Source organism: Volvox carteri, assembly GCF_000143455.1.
Source record: "Volvox carteri f. nagariensis unplaced genomic scaffold VOLCAscaffold_47, whole genome shotgun sequence".
In the NCBI taxonomy this organism is placed as follows: domain Eukaryota; kingdom Viridiplantae; phylum Chlorophyta; class Chlorophyceae; order Chlamydomonadales; family Volvocaceae; genus Volvox; species Volvox carteri.
In genome coordinates, this window is record NW_003307590.1 from 379,716 (window position 1) to 400,555 (window position 20,840).

Below are 20,840 nucleotides of genomic sequence, written 5' to 3' on the forward strand. Positions count from 1 at the left end.
CCTGCGGGTCGGTTAGTAGTTGTGGTAGTTGGTAGTTTGGATGGGTTTGGTGGTTTGAGGTCGTTTCCCTCCCCCTCGCGTCCTTCTGCCTGTCCGCTAGACTCTTCTAAGCTTCCTTGACCCCGGTTGCCGCAACACCCCCCTCCCTCTTCTCCCCACCCTTCCCCCCGCCTTCTCTTCCCACCAGCACAAACAAATACACAAACAAATACACACACTTAGCTTTCCACGCTTCCTCACGGCCACTTCTCCCAACCCCCCACTCCCACACTCCCCCGCAGAACACACAAGACCCAACCACCCATCCATCCAACCACACCCAACCCCTCCCCCCGACCTCTACCCCCACCCCCCACCCCCCACCTGGCAAACAGATCATCCAGCAGCTCCACCACATTTTGAAAGCTGTCCCGAAATATTCCGCTCATGTTGCACAACACGTCCACCCGGGGGCGACCCAGCTGGGACAGGGGGACAAGCTCGAACCTGGTGAGGGGGGCGGCCGGGGGGGGGTTGCGGGGGGGGGCCGGGCTTGGGTGAGTGGTGGTGCGTGTTGGTGAGTGGATTTTAGAAGGGTGGTGGGGAGGGGTTGGGTGTGATATGATACAAAGAATCTGAGCTGGAAAACGTATATGTATATATGTACATGTAGATGTATATATGTATGCATACATGTATATGTGCACGTATATGTATACGTGTATACATGTATTTGTGTTATGTAAAGATAGGGTTGGGAGGAAAAATGCACACATGGCAAACACACGTGTATGTTTATGTGCATGTGTGTATATGATGTGTGAAACAGGGGGGTGTATCTCCGCCCGTGGCAGCTACCCTGCGAAACCCTGCCTTCCCCGGCATTTCGGGGCACCCTCATCCAGTCACCCTAGTCAACTTCTCAGTGGATCGCTCAGGTTCCGCACCCACCACCAGCATCCAACGGAATCTGCGGGTCGACAGCGGCGCAACTCCATTCCTGGTCGGCTCGCAGGTTAACTTTATCCCAGGTCACCACCGTCCATCAACCAGGGGCGCAATGCCTTCCACCATCGGAAGGCCTTTGACCCTAACGGGTATCGATCCCGGGATCTCCCGGGGGCAATGGTCGCGCCTTACCAGTGCTGCCAAACCCTAAATAAATGTATATGTATATGTATGTATGTATGTGTGTGCGATTGCCGTCCTCAGTACCGGTGTCCTGCTAACCTGCATGCTCACCTAGCAACCCTGCCGGTACCCTCCCGTACAGGTACGGCACCCACCAGGGCCAGTACGATGGCCACACTCTCGCCCTGTGTGCGGGGTTTGGGGGGTTTGGGGGTTTGGGTGCGAGTGTGTCTTGTGTTTTGGGGGTCGGGGGATTGATTGGGGGGTTGCCGAGAGGGGAGTCCTTGGGGGTTTGTGAGCTGTACGGACGCCAGCGGCCATGGAAATGTGTGTGTGTGTGGGGGGGTTGCACTTTCACGTGACGTCTTAAAGCCAGCCGGGGAGAGTCAGGGGAGAGCTTGCGAGCCCGGCAACACACACGCACAAACACACGCACACGCACACGCACACGCACACGCACACACACACACACACACACACACACGCACGCACGCGCACGCGCACGCGCACGCGCACGCGCACGCGCACGCGCACGCACACGCGCACGCACACGCGCACGCACACGCACACGCGCAGAGACACGGTCTCGCACTTGGGGGCAATGAGTTGGAAGAGCCCCTCTTTCCCCCGCCCCCAACCCCGCCCCCTTTCCCTCCCGCCCTCTCCCCCCAATGGTCGTACTGCCGTACCTTGCTCTTGATGGAGTCCAGCCCCCACAAGTTGACCGCCACCGTCTCGGGCAGTGTCCCCCCGCTGGAGGCCTTATGTTGCTCCAGGATGGCAGCAGCCAGGGCCGACCCCCGAGTCATGGCGGCGGGGGAGGGCATACGGTACGGATCCAGGGCGTGGATGTTACGACCTGGCACGGCGGTATGGGCGTAGAAAAAGTGCGGAAAGGATAACTAGAAAAACATCGAGACCGAGGTTTCAGATTTCTGTGTGTGTATTTGTATATTATTGTGGGATTTGAAGGTTGGCGAGGTGGCCAGCTAGCTGGCCGGCTGGGTGAAGAGAGAGATGCAAATGCAAATGTGTAATTCCAGAAGCCACACGCGGCGGTATGGGTATGAGTGTGGGGGTAAGGAGTGAGGGGGATACGAGAACATACATACGTATGTATGTATGTATGGAGGGGGGAGGGGGAAGCTGATAATACCACACGCACCTGGCCACATGAATTGTCGCCCGAAGAGGGGGAAGGTGGGGGGAAGAGCCCAATAGGGGCCCCGGGGAGGGGGGTTTTCAGGGCAGTGGGGCGGCAAACGACGGCACGCAAGCGGCCAACTCCTCACATTTCCCCTCTCACCCACCCCACCCCAAGCCCCCCTCCCTCCCCCTCCCCCCTTCCCTCTTCCCTTCCCCCCAAAACACACACACACACACATCCCCCCCGCTACCTGTGGGAAGCACCCCCGTTCCATCCCGCAGCAGGTCCCCCCCCGCCTCGGGCAACACGTAGCCGCCGCCCAGCGCATGGAGGACACCAGCAAGCTCCTGAGAGAGGGGCGGGGAGGGCGCGAGGGGAGGGGGGAGGAAGACGAACCACGTAAACGAGTGAAGCTGCTGGAAAGGAAAGACTGCAGTGCGGCGGATGTGCAGGAAGCGGACAACTGACCAGTCGGCGGTTGTGAAGAAGCAGTCCTCCTCGGGAGGGGGGGAAAGGGGGGGAGCGTGGCCGGGGTTGGAGGCGAAACCCCAACAGTGTAAAACACAAAGAAGCAAATGTGTTTTGCGGGACTGGGGAGGGCGGAAGAAGAGCAGGAAGACGTGCAAGGTACATACATCCACACACACATTGCCCGTGAGTTTCACCCCATACCCCTCTTCAAGTGCACAAAAAGATGGATAGGCACAGATAAACACATTCACACACCCACACACACAACACCGCCACTAAGAACCACAGATAATCTACACAATGGCACGGTCACCGTACAAATATGTTTTTGCCGTCCGTACACAACCATACAAACTACCCAACGAACAACGAACAACGGACCTCAGTGTTCGCCAGCAGCAGGGACCGAATCTGGAGGGCTTCCTGCACATTCACATCCACAATCACATCCGTCCGGGGTGTGTGTGTGGAGGTAGTGGAAAGTGGCAATTGCAGTGGGAGGGAGGAGCACAACAACAAGGGCTAAGGCCCCTGCGCGAAAGTCGCCCAACACACAAAGTCCGCTCCACGGGAAGATGACAGTCGAAAGGCGGGAGGTGGGGGTTGGGGGTTGGGGATTAACTTGGGCCCATCCGAACCTCTGTACATACATCTGTCGCCTCCCAATTAATGCCGTACTACCTAACCTCTCATCTCCAACCGCCACTAACCTCTAACCGCTGGTTCAGCTCCTCGCGCGTGGGGGGTCGGAGGGGGGCGGGGTATTCCGTGTCCGATCTCGCTGTGGGGGCCGCTACGTCTTCGGACATCCCTCTCTTCGCGGGCGGCAGAGCGGGCTCGAAGGGTGAGCTGGCAGCCTGCATGCATGTATGTATGTATGTATGTATGTGTGAAACAGGGGGGTATATCGTCACCTTGTGGCCGCTACCCTGCGAAACCCTGCCTTCCCCGGTATTTCGGGGCACCCTCATCCAGTCACCCTAGCCTGCCGACTTCTCAGTGGATCGCTCAGGTTTAGCACCCACCACCGGCATGTATGTATGTCTGCATGTTTGTGTGCGCTTTCACCATGAATTGAGGAACACACACACACACGCATGTATGTATGTGTGCGAATGAAGAAAGGACTGCGCCACGTATCCGTGTGTGTCTGTCTGTGCGTTTGTGCGTCCGTCTGTCTGTCTGTTGTCTGTCTGTCTGTATTCAAGAGGAGAGGGACTCCAGTGCTGGCGTACACGACACACACATGTACATACATACATACATACATACATACATACATACATACATACATACATACATACATACATACATACATACATACATACATACATACATACATACATACATACATACATACATACATACATACATACATACATACATACATACGCACGCACCTCCTGCTCCCAAAGTCGTTCGAGTCGAGACCTCACCGCCGCGGCACCCTCCTCGCCGCGCTCTGTGCGGGAAGGGGAGGGAACGGGGGGATGCGAAGGAAAGGGGGCGAATGGGGGCACGGGGAAAGCGGGAAAATGCGGTACAAAACACACATACATGCGCACACGACACACACATACATACATGCACACACGAACCCAGGTAAAGTTGCTGGTGTGCCAATCCCTCGCCACTGCTACTCTCCCATGGACCTGTCCCACCGAAACACACACACATACATACACATACACACACATACATACACATACACACACATACATACACATACACACACATACATACACATACACACACATACATACACGTACACACACATACACACACATACACACACATGCACACACATGCACATCCGGCGGAAGATCTCTCTCGCCCCAGGATCCTCCTCCATCTTCACAGGGCTGACTCCCAGTCCCCAGCACTGATTCTATTTCCCCCATCCCCCATTTCCTCCGAGAGACACACACACACACACACACGCGCGCCCACCCGCCACCGCCTCCACCGCCGCCCTGGGTAATCCGGATCCAAAATAAGCTTCCAAATATTGGACGAGCTGCGGGGTCCCGGGTGGGGACCCCAGCACGTGAAGACCCTCGGAAAACAGCCGACCTTCAACAAGCTGTACGACATTGTACGGCGTTGTACGGCATCATACAGCATCACGATTGCGATTGGGGGTTAGGTGCACGGGGAAGGAGGTGCATGGGTTGGGGTTTGGGGGATGGCGGGGGGGTGGGGTGGGGCGGTGGGGGGTGGGGTGGGGCGGTGGGGGGTGGGGAGGGGCAATTATAAAGGGGGACTTCCAAGAAGATAAGATCTTGTAATCGCAAGAAAGATCGAAAAAACCTTTATCGAGGTCGTCACCCTGCCCTTCCACTCTTCCACTACTACAATCCGAGACCACACAAAGGTACGCAAGAGGTCCTTGCCGTACAAAACACGTCGTACAACAGTACGGATTCTTACCTGCAGGTAGGCGTACAGTTTGGAGGCGTACTGGTCAAAGGTCAAGGGCTCCAGAACGGGGTGCCGGGGCGCGGGTGTCGTACTTGCAGTCTCAACTGTCGTACCGGCTGTCTCCTCCACCTCAGCGGGGAGGGGCGACACCCGGCCCGTGGCGGGGTCCACGAAGGGGCAGTCGGCCTTCAAACACACACACACACACGCGCACGTGCACGTGTGCGTGTGTTTTGTGTCGGAGAACACCGTGGGATGGAAATGGGGAGGCCGGGACGGGGCGGAGCAAGGGAGGAGATACACAAGTCCGTCAATTTCAAGACGTGGTTGGACATACGGCTTACAAATTCCACATACACACACGCAGTCTCCCCCTACGGCATTCTCCCACCAACCCCGGACGACGCTGCCGTACAACACAGAAACCATCACCACCTCACACCAGCGCGTACCTCCAGCCCCGTCAGCCGCAGCTGGTCCAGGATAAGGCCCGCCTGAGTCGCCACCACCGGGGCCAACACCGCCGCCTCCTCAGCGGGCCCCGCGCCTCCTTCCAAGGACGATGATCCTTTTAGCTGCTGCCGTACTTGCTGTACGGCTTCACGGTACTCGTTAAGCTGGTCTCGGAGCGTGGCTAGCTGCTTGTACAGACCTAAAACAAAAACACAGTGTAAGGGGAGAAGAGAGGGGAAGAGATAAGGGGGGAGAGAGGGGGATATGGGAAATCCACACTACCTTTTTGTCCAACATCAAAATTTGCCCATGCTTTGCATCCTTCCCTCCCTATCCTCCTCCCCCCTTAAATTCCTTCCCCCAAACTCGATCCCCTTCCGAAACCCCACCAGCCGCCAACGATCAACCGCCAACCGCAAACGTCCTAGTCACATCCACGCAACCCTTTCCGCCCAGTCCTCCGCGCCCCCCGAAAACATTTCTCACCTGCCCTGCCGTACGGCGGTACGTTGTGCGACACAATTGTGCCGTACCCCCTTCTCTTGGCGATAATCGATTCGGAGGGGTTGTTGGCGGCATACACATACACGTTGGGCAGCTCCCCCAGCAACACATCGCTCCAGGAGAGGCCCGTGTTGCCCAGAGGTGCGCCAGGAAGCCATTCCACGGTGCCGTGCATGCCAAAATGCAGTACGACATCCGCGCCGTACTCCTGAAATGGAAGGCGGTTGATGGGACACATAATGTGGCCGGTGGCGTGTACGAAGATCGTGGAAGTTCAACGGTCCATACCACATGCACCTTTTTTCTTTACTAGAGCACCCCTCCCCGCCCTCCCGTCCCTCCCACCCGCCCCCCTCCCCTCCCCTCCCCTCCCCCCNCACACACNCACATATCCCCGTGCTCCCCCCCCCTTTCCCCTCCCCCTGTCAACCGCTTTCGTTCTCCTTTCCGCCCCTCAACCCTCACCCCTCATCCCTCCCGCCAACCCCCTCCCCTCATCCTTACATGTTGAATCCATTTGTAAAAGGCCGCATACTGGGGGTGAGGAGTGAGGTCCCGCTGGAACAGCAACCGCATGGGGTCGCCCTCAATGCCCAGCGGCGGCTGCACTCCGATCCACACTGACCCAAGGGTCAGTCCGGGAACCTGGTAGGATCCACGAGCTGAGGTGTTCAAGCCCCTGCGGAAAGAAAACAAGGAGGCGGCCGGAAAACCAAATTATGAGAAAGAATAACTAGTATCAAGTAAATATTCATATAAATATTAAATAACATAATAATATGTATTAATATGATTACCATTTTTTATTTTTTTATAATCATAATTTTAAATTTATATAGTAATACTAAATATTAATAGTTTATTATAGTTGTTAATAATATTATCTTGATGATGATTTTTGACCCGAGAAGAAGCTAATGTCAACTGTGGACGTGTTCAAAACACCTACCGTTCAGAAATTTCCCTTCCCCCAACCAAAAACCCACCAAACCGTCGTTCTCTACCTGTAAGTCCGCAGCTCGCCCCACTGCCGTTCCATCCGCTCCACCAGTACGTCATTATCCGGCAAGTACGGCATAGGGCCCCATTCGGTTGGACCCCACTCGGGCGGGTAGGTGAGCAGCTCCTGGAGGCAGCATGTTTCATCGTGTACGGCACATGTGTACGGATACTGGACGAGTGGTAAATAAAATGAAGGCATGGAGAATCTCTGGCATGGCGACGTTTTGGCTCGTTGGTGTATGTTTTTACGTATGTATGTATGTATGTCGATTTGGGCCAAAAATGGCCCGGTACTCTTGCCGTTTCCTCGGACCCATCTCAGACCCCGAAACCCACACCGGCCCACTCTCATCACAAACGCAAACACAGTTACACGCACACGCACAGGGTAACCCCCACGTTTCAAAACCATACAACCACAGACATACGCACGCACGCACCTTCAACTTGGCCGGAGTCATCTCCCCGGCCCCCACCTTGACTCCGAAGGCCGCCGCAGGTCCCGCACCCAATGATGCCATGCCTAGTTAGGCAACGTGACAGCATGGCACAGCAGGGGGGGAAGAAAGAGGAAAATGTGAGGGCACACGCACGCACGGACGTGTCTGTGTGTGTGTGTGTGTGTGTATTAACTACAAAAGTCATGCTGCTGAGCCGCATAGGAGAGGGAACGGGTGGAAATGCGAATGGGCGACCCAAACCCACAACCCCGAAACACTACCTTCCCCCCATCCATATGCATTTTGTTACACCGCCCCCTTTTCCCCGTCTCTCCCCCCCTTCCCCGTCTCCCCCCCCCTTCCCCCTCTTAACCCCCCTTCCCCCTCTTCCCCTTCAAAACCCACCCACCCGCCACGCCCTTCAGCACGCATCTCTGGTCCTCCTGCATCTTCAGAGCAGCCACCACCGCCTCCCCAAGCCCTGAAAGGTCCTGTCTCGTATGGTGTGTGTGTGTATTTGTGTGTTTGTGCGTGATGGGGTCGGGGGGGAGCCAAGTGAAAAGTGTCGAAAAAGGTGGAGGTAAGGATAGGGGGGTAATCGTACGAAACATGCTAAAACCAAGTCAACCGCGTATAAAGGCTTGAAGCAACCCGACCCGACCTCCCGGGGGGGGCCCGGGGTGCACCCCCGGCTGGTTCATGAGCCTCGAAGTTGCGTCAACCCAATTCGTGTGTTGTGTAGTAACGGAGGGAGGAGAGGGTTGGAGGACGAAAAAGGAGAAGTAAATGTTTTTTCCCAGGGGGGAAAGGGCAGTGGAGAGGGTTGGGGAAGAATGTGGACATGCATTTCGGCACATAAATACAGAAAATTACACAAAAATACACAACACGACGAATTCAGGTGCCGGGCCTTCCTCAACTCGTCACCATCATTCATACGGATGGTAATTATTTCCTGAGACCTCACACCCACTACCCAGCTACAGTAGTGACGGGAAGATACAACATGGCACAGTACGGAAATGCGTACTGCGTTATGTCGTACTCACCTCCGGTACGTCAGGTCCCAGGTCGTATCCAGCTTTTCGCAGCGACCCCAGGAGGGCCTTGTGTACCGATATAGTGATGTCATGAGCCAAGTCCAGGTGTGAGATATACACACACAGGCGGGAAAGGGCGGGGGAGGGGGCCGGATACGAGAACGTCATGCCGAGTACGGCAGGAAAGAGAATTGATCTTTTCCACTAGAAATCACTTTAAGACTAAAGAGCTGAAATTAACATTTGAAATTTACTTGAAAGGTCAACTAATATTAACTCCGTCGATGAGACACGAGAGGAGCTCCGTGTGAAAAACCCTCCCCCCTCCGACACCCCCGGGATATCTCCCCTTTCCCCCATCCCCCATCCTCTTCTTCCCTTCTCCCCCAACAATCACCCCAGCACCCCGCTCACTTCCAGGCTCTTGGGCACGTTAAGAAGTGCTGCCGTACCCGTGGCTCCCACCCCAGGCGGGAAGCCGTACAGCAGTACGGCAACTTTACGCTCTGCAGGGGCCTTACGCCGCAGCCGTACCCAGGCCTGCAACCTTCCCGCCATTTTCTTCACACGCTCCGGAACCAGGTAAATGTTGTCCCCCACCAGCCCGCCGAGGGGAACGGTGTCGATGGCGCCATCCAGCTCGGGAAGGGAGTACAGTACGACAGATTGAAGGCCTTATATTGGCGTGGGGTGAGGAGGGGGTTATGGAGATATTTGGGTTTAGGTGGGCAGGGACAAGTAAAAGGCAAAACGGATCAAAAGGTTTTGGCAACGACTGTACGACACCAAGGACAGCGACGAATTGCACGTAACTTAAGCCACTTCCCAACCATAACTAATCCAACCACTCAACCGCCAACGGACACGTTCATCCCCCACCCCACATTGTACACTCTTTCCCTGGCAGCAGCTTCACTCGTTCGTGGTTCGTCTTCCCCCCCCCCCGGCACCCCCTCCCTCTCACCCGCAATGCCGTCCCGGCTCCAGCTCTCCATGTCCTGAATAAGCAACGGAGCCGCCACCACGTACGGCACATCCTTGGCGGCCAAAATGGCCTGCCGGGGGTTGGGGGGTTGGGGGTGGGCGGGGTTCTGGTAGCGGGGTACGGAAAAGGTAACGGGGTAAGACACCCCAGCACCCTTGCCCCTTGTCACGCCTTGCCTTCCTCATCTCACACATAAATACACACATACATGTACACACACGCATATACGTATACATGTACATTTATATTTACACACACGTACATACACACAGACGTACATACACACACGCCACGGTGTCATTACCCCCGGAACCCACCTTGGCCACCTCTGCCTGTCTGCCGCCCTCCATAGTTCCCGCGGGACCCCCCACCAGCGGGAAACCAATGGTGCTCACAACAGCATCCACCTGCGTACGACACAGTATGTCGTACAAAGTGCGGCGCAAGTACGACAACGGCAGTCCGGAAGAAGCTGATCTGATTATGAGCTGCGCCAAACCGCATCTGTATGTATATCTCACCCACCTTGACCGCGTCCCGCTTCAAAGTGGGGCTTATGGTCCCCGTAAGGCCCCGAGCGAGCAGGGACTGAAATTAATTTTCCGGTGGAGACGGGGTGTGTGTATACACAGGAGGGAAATGCCGGGGTGAGGGGGCGACAAGGGGGAAGGCAGGGGAGAGAAGGGGGGATTGTTTTAGGAAGGGGGCTTGAGGGGGGTATTACGCAATACACACAGCCACAATTCAGGAACAAGAACTGCCAAAGGAGTTGTTGTGACGATGCTTCTATGCCGCAATGACACATGTACGACGACATGTACGACAGTGTGGCTCAAAAAGAGCTCATCCGCCTGCTTCCCCCTCCCTTACCCCAGCCTCCCCCCAATCGCCCATCCCCCACTTACCCCCGTAACCCCCCTCCCCGGTATCCGCTTCGTTCGCCAGTAGTTCTTCTTACCCCCCCTAACCCCCCTAACGACCACCCACCTGTTCGTGATCGCTTGTGAGTAGGTCACGAACCTGTACGACAAGGACGAGCAACCGCCATTAGGACGAGCAAGCAGACAAGATGCGGATGACACAAAAGTTGACAGGAGGCTTTCCTTATAAGTTTGTCCCTCTTTAACACGTACCCAAATTCCCGCCGGCCGCCCCCAAATGCTGTACCTTACGTGGCCTTCCATTCCCGAGGTCGTACTGTACGGGAAGTCCTTGCATTACGGCCCTAAACCCTAAAACCCTAAACTTTTACCCCCCAAATCCCTCCCCACCACTGTGTGGGCTTCCACTCCGTTGATGAATACGGGCAGCGGCAACAAACCCTCCGCTTCCAACTGCAAAATCAGCTGCCCAATGTACGGCTGCTCCGTAATCACGTGCTTGCGGTATAAAAGTACGGCAACCACGGGCGCGCCGGTGCCACGCAGCGGCCCCGCCTTTTCGTACCACCGCATGTACTCGGCAGGCGATGTGAAGTAACCGTTGTCGTACAGGGGGTGTAGGCACCCCAGCGCGGGGGTTTCCCGAATGGGAGGCGGGACGTAACCTGCTCGGCCCCAGGGGAGGGGAGGGGGGGGGAAAGACGAACCACGAACGAGTGAAGCTGCTGCCAAGGAGGGGGGAATGACGAACCACGAACGAGTGAAGCTGCTGCCAAGGAAAGAGTGTACAAGGAGCAGAACTGACCAGTAGGCGGTTTTGAAGTGTGCGTGTGTGTGTGTGGAGGGGGGAAGTGAGGGGGGGAGAAAACCCAAAGCATGCCCCTAGTGTAGGTGGATGCCAATCATCATTGGATTTTGATACTGATTCAAAAGTCTAACGGTCAACGGCTGACGTACAGAGCGCGTAGGGTGAAGGGAGGTTGAGTCAAGAGGAAGGCCCGCTCCCCCCTCCATTCCCCTCCCCTCCATTATCTCCCCGTCCTCCCCCCGCTAACTACGCAAACTCACCCGTGCGCTCAAACAACGTTTCCACGAGGTACGAGAACATGGCCACCACATTGGACGAGCCTCCCTTTGGTTTATTGGTTGGTTGGTTAGTTGGTCGGTTGGTTGGTTGATTGGTTGGGAGGTCCACGTGGAAAGAGAGGAAAGGGGAGGGTGGGAGGGTTTCAGGATTTCCGCGGCCACCTCTGCCAGCTCTCGGCCCCTGTTGTATCACGTCTATTTCAGAAAAGAACCAATCGGCGGATGTCAGACTCCGTGATACCCGGGATACTATAGCCCCCTGCTGCCGGCCCCTCTGCCCTGCCCTGCCCTGCCCTGGCTCTTCCTCCCCACACGCACACCTGGTTCCAGTATGCGTATGCGGTCAGCCAGGTCCTCAAATCCGCCACCTTCTTGCCGGGGAGCCATTTGAGTAGCTGGGGACCCAACTTGAGGAAGGAAAGGTAGCCCACCTGCGCGTGCATGCGTGTATGTATGTATGTATGTATGTATGTATGTATGTATGTATGTATGTATGTATGTATGTATGTATGTATGTATGTATGTATGTATGTATGTATATATGACTTAGATTACACTGTGGGCCGCAAGAGCCGGGGGCCGAAGCCGAAACACAGCGCAAGGGTCGGGAGCACACAGCACACGTCGGTTAGTCTTGTGTGCTCCCGACCCCAACTCAGACTGCCAACACTCTACGCAGCCACTCTGCAGCCCCTCCATCCGGGGATGGCGCTGCAGTGACACACATATATACACATATATGTATATATATGTATATATATACATATATATATGCGAATGTGTGCATGTGTGTGTTGTTGTTGTTGGGGCAGGATGACATGTCCAATACACACACATTATGGAGCTTGCTTCGGTACATGGAATTACTCTTATGCACCGCTCCATCCCTCCACCGCCATTCTCGTCTCGCAGCTCAGGTCAACAGTAAAAACACCCACCACACACACACACACTCTTCCCAATCCCGCGGGCTCTCCCCTCCTCCCCCCCCCCAAAAAAGCACACACAGCCCTCCAGGGGCCCCCTCGCTCACCATCTTGTCCTCCTCCCTCCCGCTCCCAAACATGGACAACACTTTCTTCACCGCCGGGGGGGGTCCGGGGGACTTAGCGGGGCTCGAGGAACCTCCTCCCCCTCCGCCACCCGCCATTTGAAAGGTCCCAACCTGCGTGGGTGTGCGTGTGTTTTGAGTGTGCGTGTGCGTGTGTTTTGAGTGTGCGTGTGTTTTGAGTGTGCGTGTGCGTGTGTTTTGAGTGTGCGTGTGTTTTGAGTGTGCGTGTGTTTTGAGTGTGCGTGTGTTTTGAGTGTGCGTGTGTTTTGAGTGTGCGTGTGCGTGTGTTTTGAGTGTGCGTGTGTTTTGAGTGTGCGTGTGCGTGTGTTTTGAGTGTGCCACGGATGGGGGAAAGAGAAAAAAGAGACATTAGGGAGGAGCCCACTCTTCATTGCACTGTTCAGCAATGTACGATACAGGAGGTCAGCACACCGGGGCAGTAGCAGCAATAGCAGTAGCAGCACCAAAAGCAATAGTAGCAGCAAACGTAGCAGCAGCATTAGCTGTAGCAGCAGTAGCAGCGACTGCAGTAGCAGTCAGCAATAGCAGTAGCAATGGATGTGGCACGAACGAGGTTTCCAGACACGCCTAGATATACGTTTTACCTTGTTGTACGACATGAGCTCCAAAGCCGATTCGAACACCAGCCGTACAGGCACCTGCTCCACGTGCTTCCGAAGCCACTCCACCTGGAACGTTCGGAGTGCATCCACGTACGTCATAATCGTACCTTGTACGGCAGCGCACTAAAATGGCAAGAAGTACATACATTCAAAAACCAAGTACAAGCACATACCCCTTCCCAACACTTCCCTACTCACGGCTCTTTCATTAACATAAACACATAAACACACAAACACAAACATACGAACATAAACACACAAACACACACACACGCGTCCACCCGTATTTTCCCGCCCCCCCTACCCATACCTGGTCATAGTCGAACAACAGGGACCCAAAAAACACGTCAGCTCGAGCCAGTGCTGCCGCCACGCGGGGCCGGCTGGTTTCGGAGGCAATGTCCCGATCACTGAAAACCTACAGGTGACAGCAGCAGTAACAGCAAATACAGCAACAGCAGCAGTCGCAGCAGTAGCGAGTAACAGCAACAGTAGCAGCAGTAGCAGCAGCAGCAGCAGCAATAGCACCCCCGCCCGCCCCGCGTGCTGTGTTTCACACCTCGCTCCTTCCCCCTACACAACCCGGGGCTTTCTTTCAACCCACAGCGCAGCAGCAATAACAACAACAACAGCTGACACTCACTGTCGTACATTTGACCCCCCACCACCTGGAGCGTCACATTGGGCATCTGCCTCTTCAGCGCCGCCGCCGCCTCCTTGTACAGCCCGACGTTGAAGCTCTCGAAGCCGCTGACCAGCACCAGACGGATTTCTCTGCTCCTGGGACCGCCAGCGCCGCCGCCACCCGAACTCACTGTCGCTGACGTCACCGCGCCATGGCTGCCGGCCGGCGCCAGCGGCACCGCCATGCCGCGGCCGGCGGAGGCGGCGCCGCCGGCGCCGCCGCCAGCAGTAGCAGCTGCGGCGGCATGCCTTGCCTCCGCCCTTTCCGCCGCCAGCAGCGCCGCCGTCACCTCCTCGGCCTCGCGAAGGATCCGGCTGCGCTGCATCTTCAGGGTGGTGGCCTGAAGGGGTGGTTGGAGAAGAGAAAATGTACGTGTTTGGGGTGTTTAACTAAAAGAAGAGCTTGCATCTGTCTGTCTGTCTATCTGTCTGTCTGTATCACTTACTTCCCCCTGCTGTCCTATCCCCTCCCCGCCATGCACGCGACCGTCAACGCCAAGTACAAGCAACGCATCAAGTACAAGCATACCCCCTCGCAACCGCCAACTTCATTGCCCCTCTGCATCATCCACTCCATACTTCGACGTAGGCAACCCTTCTTCTTCGCCGCCCCTGCTCACCGCCACCCACCGCCACCCTCCCTAAAGACATTGACGGCGACGAGAGAGACAACCTGGAAGACCACTTCCGACAACCTGAACATGACTTTGACGTCGTTGGAGACGTCATTGGTGACGTCATTGTTGACGTCATTTTTTGTCAGCATCCCCGTACGACCCCGCCGGACCACACCGTACGGAACCTGCCCCCACCTGGGACTGAAACGCCCGCCACGCCTCCAGCCCCGCCGCTGCCTCCGCCGCCGCCATCAGTGCCGCTGCCACCGGCGGCCGCGACCGACCCAACTCGCTGAACCGCGGCTCGCTCATGCTGTCGTAACGCAACGTCTCCAGGCGCGGGGTCGGTGGCGGCGGTGGCGGCGGCGGCGGAGCCGCCGCCAGCTCGGGGGCAACAACGCCCTGCTGCTCGTCCTGCTGTTCGTCCTCAGTGTACGGCACCTGCACCTCTAGTCCTCGGAACATCTTGTCGTACAGTGTATCGATGGAAGCGGACAGCCGGGACTCCTGAGCCAGCGGGGGAAGTGGGAAATCATGTGATGCTGCTGCTGCTGATAATGATGCTGCTGATGATGATAATGCTGATGATGTTGATGGTGTACGTACGTACATGCATACATACATACACTCGCACCTACTCGCACCGATGTGGCCCTACTAACATCGCCAAGGCTTCGGCGTGTCTCGCCTCCAGCTGCTGCGTTTTACTTTTGGTAGAGGACTAAGGTTTTGTGTGGTGTTTGATGCTTTTTCATATCAGCAACAGGGCAGAGAAGACCAACGCGGAATTTTAGAGGGCTTGGACGTGAAGGTTGGAGTCTTGGTTCAGATTAGCGCAGGTTAGCATGGCAGAGGATGTCGAGCGGTCCATGGGTTCGAGACGGAGCGACTGCCACGGTTATGTCGCAACAGACCGCGACATACCTCGGCCTTCAGTGCATCCAGCTGCGTCTGCAACTGCGCCTGGTGGTCAGCGTCCCAGGCGTCCTCTTCATCGGCATCCATGCCATCCGTTCCACCAACATCCAAGCTTGCCACGAACCGCTCCGCTTCGCTTTGGAGGTCCCGGCTTGCTATGTAAACTCGTAAGCGCTGGCGTTGAGGTAGAAAAGTGTCGCGCAGCTGGGTTCGTGCGCTGGTGCTGGGGACAGCCGTTAAGCGTGGAACAAGCTGCCGATCTAGCGCAATAGGCGCTCGGTAAAGTGATTGCGCTCCACTTACAGCGGGGCGCTTCAATGACGCTGTTTTATGTATAGAATCCATCGTGCTGGACACAAAATACTTGCACAGTCCCAAATTGTAATGCGGTAACAACACAAATTATCATTAATCTTCGGACAGCGCGTAATATACAAAACATAATGGTTGCACCCGCGATTGCTATGAACCACTCGAGAAACCTCGGGCTTCGGAGCCCGATAGGTTATTCACAAACTTTGGATGACTACTCAGATATCAATGCAATTCTTACAAATCTAATCAGCCTTTTGAAAGGAGGACTTGTAATTGCTGGTGATCCGTACTTATCCTGGCTTTTGACTTTTCCTTGGCATATGGTTTGACCCGACTTTTCCAAATCCAGTAAACGACCCAAAGTAGGTTATAATTGGCGTCCCTTACAGAGCCAGATATGATTTCCTTGTGTCTATAGTTACTGGCACAGCTGCTTCACTACTTCGGTCGAGTCGTCGAGCCGGCGACGGTTAGATGTACCGGCCGTACGCGGCTTGCGCGTCGCACGCGGATGCGCCTAGAGGCTATAGGCGTGTGGCCAGCTTCCAATACGCGTGTCTCTCCGCGTGTCTCCCGAAATGGGTTAGATGCCAAAAATAGGTCGGGTCTAGACGACCGGCGAGATCTACACCAAATTGAAACGCGCAAACAGACACACAGTTACACAAAACCATGGTCAAGCCATGTACACAGCCCTCCGCAGCAGTCGTTCTGCAGCTCTTGCGATGTAAAACTGCGCGTCCTGTCGTAGCATAGCTCGCGCCTGCTACGACTCGCTTAATAAGTTCACTTGATGGTGGTAATTAGCGGCTGATTCAGAACTAACCCATTTATTGCTCCGTTATACGTTTCGTGCTGTTGTCTAACATTTCGGGACGCTGACAGCCCTCAGCCCTCAACCGGTCCATAGACACCACCACAACCACCGCAACCACCACAACATCAACTACCATAACAGCTGCCTCAGCCTCCGCCAGTTCCAACAGCTCCTTGTTGTGCCCGCGTAGCAAGGCACCCTGCTGGCTCCGAAACCACATCAAAAAAAAGTACACATCTCACATCCTGCCGCGCTGCCACGTCCATTATAACATGCAGTATCGTGAGAATCCCCCCCATTACATAAATATCATTAGTATTTATATATAGCTATGTATTTATTACCTAGTGTATTTACTGCGTTGATTAATATCACGTACGCACCATGTACCGCGCTGTGCCGTAAACCTCCTACCCCAAATTCCCCAAGTGCTACTGCTGCTACAGCTTCTGCCGGCATCTCCTCCACCTCCAACCCCCCCTCCTGCGGCCCCAACCAACCCAACCACCTGTCAACGGCACGTCCACCAGCACGACCCCAGCCAGCCGCCGAACCAGTCAGAAGAAAAGCGCACCGTACGGCCGTACACCACCACCACGACCACCACCCCAAACTGACATGGCGGCGGCGACGCCTCCGCTGACAGCGAGCAAGAGCCAGCTGTTGACCTTGGCGCTGCCACCGCCGCCGCCGTCACCGCCGCCGCCGCTGCTGCTTCCCTGGAGTTGCCACTCGGGGTTTGTGAGAGCGTCTCTAAGCAGCCCCATTTCGGAGGCGAGGGGATCCAAGGTGAAGGTCCCAGCGGCGGCGGCAGCAGTGTCGCATGCCGTACGGGTGGTGGTGGCGGCGTTGCAGTGAGCGGCGGCGTCGAAGAAGGATCTCACCCAGGCCTGTCAACATAATATACATATATATACATACATACATAAATACATACGTGCAATAAGGGGGGGGGTAGAGATGGAAGGAAGAGGATGAGAGAAGGAGAAAGGGGGGAAGGGGAGGGGGGTAGAGGCGGAAGGGTGGCGGGAGGCCTTGTGGCGTTGTGAGGAGCTGCGGAGAGGAATGAATGAATGGGTGAATGGGTAGATGGATGGATGGATGAATGGATGGATGGTTGGATGGGTGGATGGATGGATGAATGGATGGATGGATGGATGGATGGGTGGATGGATGGATGGATGGATGGATGGATGAATGGATGGATGGATGGATGGATGGATGGATGGATGGATGGATGGATGAATGGGTGAATGGGTAGATGGATGGATGGGTGGATGGATGGATGGATGGATGGATGGATGAATGGATGGATGGATGGATGGATGGATGGGTGGATGGATGGATGAATGGATGGATGGATGGATGAATGGATGGATGGGTGGATGGATGGATGGATGGATGGATGGATGAATGGATGGATGGATGAATGGATGGATGGATGGATGAATGGATGGATGGATGAATGGATGGATGAATACGGGAGATTGGAAGTAGGTGATCATGGTTTGTAGGTGCTGTAGGTAGGGGACCTGGGGCCTCGGAGGAGGGGGAGGAGGGGGGGAATGCTGCGCGATTCGATCAGAAGTGGGTTGGGGCGGGGTGGGCAAGACGATAGAAAACACCTAGAAAGAGGGAAAGAGAGAGGAGATACACAGATATGTACGTATGTATGTGTACATCTAAACATATCTATGTACGTATGTATACAAGTATATATGTACATATGCATAGATATGTATACATACGTACATATACACACACTGTGTAACGCACATACACCAAACGCACCCTGCGCACAACATAATTGAGATCCTTAATGGATCATCAACACCATGTAAACTTACGTCGTTCATGTCGTACAGTGCATCATTCAACATGTCGTACCCAGGCTCGCACGTGCCGCTGTCAGCATCCCAGCGACAACCCGCAATGTACGAGCAGGCGGACTGTCGGGAGTCGTCAGCGGCTGTAGCGACGGCAGTAGCACATGTGGCTGTAGCAGCCGCCAGCGCCTTGATCAGCCAATCCGTACCATTGCACGTGCCCAGAAGGTCCCGCTGTAACATGCCGTACTACACAACCATTCAGTCGTAATGTACGTCGGGTTTCGGATTTCAAATCCGATTGGGATCCCGGGGTGGGGGTGGGGGCAAGTAAAGGACCGTGCACAAGCCGTGACAATACTGCGCATTTCAAAATTACAGATTGTGAAATTTGGCGGGACAGCCACATCTTATTATAGCAGTTGTAGAACTGATGTTCGTTTGCAGTTGCAGCAGCAAAACCTGGATCAGTACAGCAACAGCAGTAGCAGTACAACAGCAGTACAGGTAGCGGCCATCTCCCCATCCGCCAGGCTATCGGGTGTCATACTACCCATCAAGTGACTGCCCCCCCCCCTTCTCCAGTCCGTTTTCCCCTCCGCCCCCTCCGCGTCCCTACCTCGGGGTTCGCAGCCGCTGCGCGCTGGAGGCCATCCAGGACGTCGCTTCGCTGCAGCCAGGCAGCCGCACAAACACCGTCATCATCGCTGCCGCCGGGCTCGGTGTACGTCACAAGGCCCACCAGGCGAAGGTAGCCTTGCCGTACTGACGCCGTCGTACTGCTTAATCCCAGTTGAGTGGATGAGGAGTTGAGGAAGACGCAGCCGCCGACGGCGACACCGTTGCCGCCGTCGCCACCCGCCACGGTCGACGCCGTCGATGCCGCTACCGATGCTGCTGACGCCGCCGTACAGCCGGCGGCGCCTGGCGCCGCCAGGGCACAGCGAGCGGCGGTATCCATTAATGATCCTGTGCAGTAGAGACGCCCTCGAAGAACCTGCGTAACAGAACGTACGGAAACAGTATAACCAAGCTACGTGCCGTACATCGTACATCGCCCATGTAACACCACCGCGCGGCATTGCAACATGAATACGACATAGAAAATAAAGTAATTTCTAGCCCACCGCATTCTGAGACAGGACTAGAATTTTATGCGGCTCCCATCCTCCGTACACTACTGCCTGTCGTACCTCGGGGTCAAAGGCCGCGCTGTAAGATAGATAGCACTGGCCGCCGCCGCTGCCTGCCGCACTATCCCAGGCGCACGCGTCGGCGGGGTTGGCGAAGCAGTACGACGTCGTACTGTACGACGCGCACACGTGGGACTTGTATAGCATGTGCGCGAGGACTCTGCACGTGGGGGGGTCCATGACATTTGTTGTTTGACTGAGGATATGTGGGGTGGTGAGGACAATGTGGCGAGAGCTGAGATTGTATATGCGGCGGGGACCAGGCTAAGTTGTTGGATGCTTGACTCTGCTCTGTCTTAGACAATCGGTTTTTGCACGAAGTATTAAGGTCGACAAGTTTCGTGAGGTCGACGAGTTTCGTGTTTAAACGCGTGGAAAGTGATTTCCTGATGGGATGAAACAACTTCCGCGGCTCCATACTCTGCATCCCACGCTGCAGCAGGCAATGATACGCGCTCCCAAGCCGATGGTTTCGGTGCGGCCTGGCCCGGTCCGATGCAAGGATACGGCACGCGGTCCAGAATTATTGAGCTGTTTGTTGCTCTATATAATCCTTTTAGCGTCTCAAACATGGTCAGATGGCTTATGCGGGCAAGACCCGTTTCTCCGCTACTACCGTAAAGCATAGCCAGCTTTGTTTGATATAAGGAAACAGCTTAACTCAAATTGGGCGCTCGCTTACCTAGCACTGACGCTTGGCGGAGTGCCCCGCATGGTCAAAAAGAAAAGGTCGTTTACATCACATGTTCCGCCACTATTGCCGTTGCTTGATGAGGACGACCATATGCACTTGGGCTGCGTGCTGGTAGCGAGCAGTGAACGTTCAGCTGCCATGACTTGACGCCCCAAACCGTGAAGCGCCCGTCTTAATTGCGCGTTCTGTTGCGCACATGTTGCGTCGGCAAGATTAGAAACAGCATAAAGAACTGGTGTAAGCGAGAGAAGCAAGCCTAACAAAGGTGACATGGGTACCGTCAGCTTAACTTCCGCATCCACATAATAATATGCTTGCTCTCAGCGCAACATTTGCTGTCATTATGTCAAGGAGACAAAGCAGCGCGAGGTCAACCACTGCAGTGAGGTCAACCACTGCAGTGTCTTGTCCATAAGCGTAGTATAACGGTACGGCAATGAAGCTGAGAACCTCTGCAACGCGCACCTGGAACTTGGGCAGAAAACTGCAACATGCTTCTGCAGGATTTAGAAAGCGCAGTTTTTCCTGGTATTCATAATTCATTCAACTTGCTTTTAAGCTT

The 20,840-nt window shown here is 55.4% G+C and overlaps 1 protein-coding gene across 1 annotated transcript in view; it reads right to left on the reverse strand.

The window, feature by feature from the left end:
• The window catches only part of VOLCADRAFT_106601 (uncharacterized protein), a gene marked incomplete at both ends in the record, with an annotated part of 27,070 nt that extends 6,299 nt beyond the window's left edge, over window positions 1–20,771 (reverse strand). The window contains 37 exons of the mRNA XM_002954945.1: window positions 364–486; window positions 1,222–1,295; window positions 1,800–1,969; window positions 2,508–2,604; window positions 3,110–3,151; window positions 3,439–3,585; window positions 4,129–4,190; window positions 4,679–4,811; window positions 5,159–5,335; window positions 5,602–5,801; window positions 6,089–6,314; window positions 6,611–6,785; window positions 7,111–7,232; window positions 7,549–7,631; window positions 7,958–8,039; window positions 8,598–8,654; window positions 9,003–9,262; window positions 9,553–9,643; window positions 9,891–9,980; window positions 10,099–10,161; window positions 10,561–10,593; window positions 10,845–11,119; window positions 11,523–11,586; window positions 11,861–11,971; window positions 12,574–12,705; window positions 13,197–13,280; window positions 13,525–13,577; window positions 13,858–14,239; window positions 14,711–15,022; window positions 15,440–15,607; window positions 16,980–17,048; window positions 17,140–17,316; window positions 18,413–18,514; window positions 19,011–19,388; window positions 19,585–19,744; window positions 20,267–20,510; window positions 20,744–20,771. Of these exons, the coding sequence (XP_002954991.1) occupies window positions 364–486; window positions 1,222–1,295; window positions 1,800–1,969; window positions 2,508–2,604; window positions 3,110–3,151; window positions 3,439–3,585; window positions 4,129–4,190; window positions 4,679–4,811; window positions 5,159–5,335; window positions 5,602–5,801; window positions 6,089–6,314; window positions 6,611–6,785; window positions 7,111–7,232; window positions 7,549–7,631; window positions 7,958–8,039; window positions 8,598–8,654; window positions 9,003–9,262; window positions 9,553–9,643; window positions 9,891–9,980; window positions 10,099–10,161; window positions 10,561–10,593; window positions 10,845–11,119; window positions 11,523–11,586; window positions 11,861–11,971; window positions 12,574–12,705; window positions 13,197–13,280; window positions 13,525–13,577; window positions 13,858–14,239; window positions 14,711–15,022; window positions 15,440–15,607; window positions 16,980–17,048; window positions 17,140–17,316; window positions 18,413–18,514; window positions 19,011–19,388; window positions 19,585–19,744; window positions 20,267–20,510; window positions 20,744–20,771 (5,246 nt within the window). The remainder of the gene's footprint in view (window positions 1–363; window positions 487–1,221; window positions 1,296–1,799; window positions 1,970–2,507; window positions 2,605–3,109; window positions 3,152–3,438; window positions 3,586–4,128; window positions 4,191–4,678; window positions 4,812–5,158; window positions 5,336–5,601; window positions 5,802–6,088; window positions 6,315–6,610; window positions 6,786–7,110; window positions 7,233–7,548; window positions 7,632–7,957; window positions 8,040–8,597; window positions 8,655–9,002; window positions 9,263–9,552; window positions 9,644–9,890; window positions 9,981–10,098; window positions 10,162–10,560; window positions 10,594–10,844; window positions 11,120–11,522; window positions 11,587–11,860; window positions 11,972–12,573; window positions 12,706–13,196; window positions 13,281–13,524; window positions 13,578–13,857; window positions 14,240–14,710; window positions 15,023–15,439; window positions 15,608–16,979; window positions 17,049–17,139; window positions 17,317–18,412; window positions 18,515–19,010; window positions 19,389–19,584; window positions 19,745–20,266; window positions 20,511–20,743) is intronic.
• Between the last annotated feature and the right edge of the window lie 69 nt (window positions 20,772–20,840).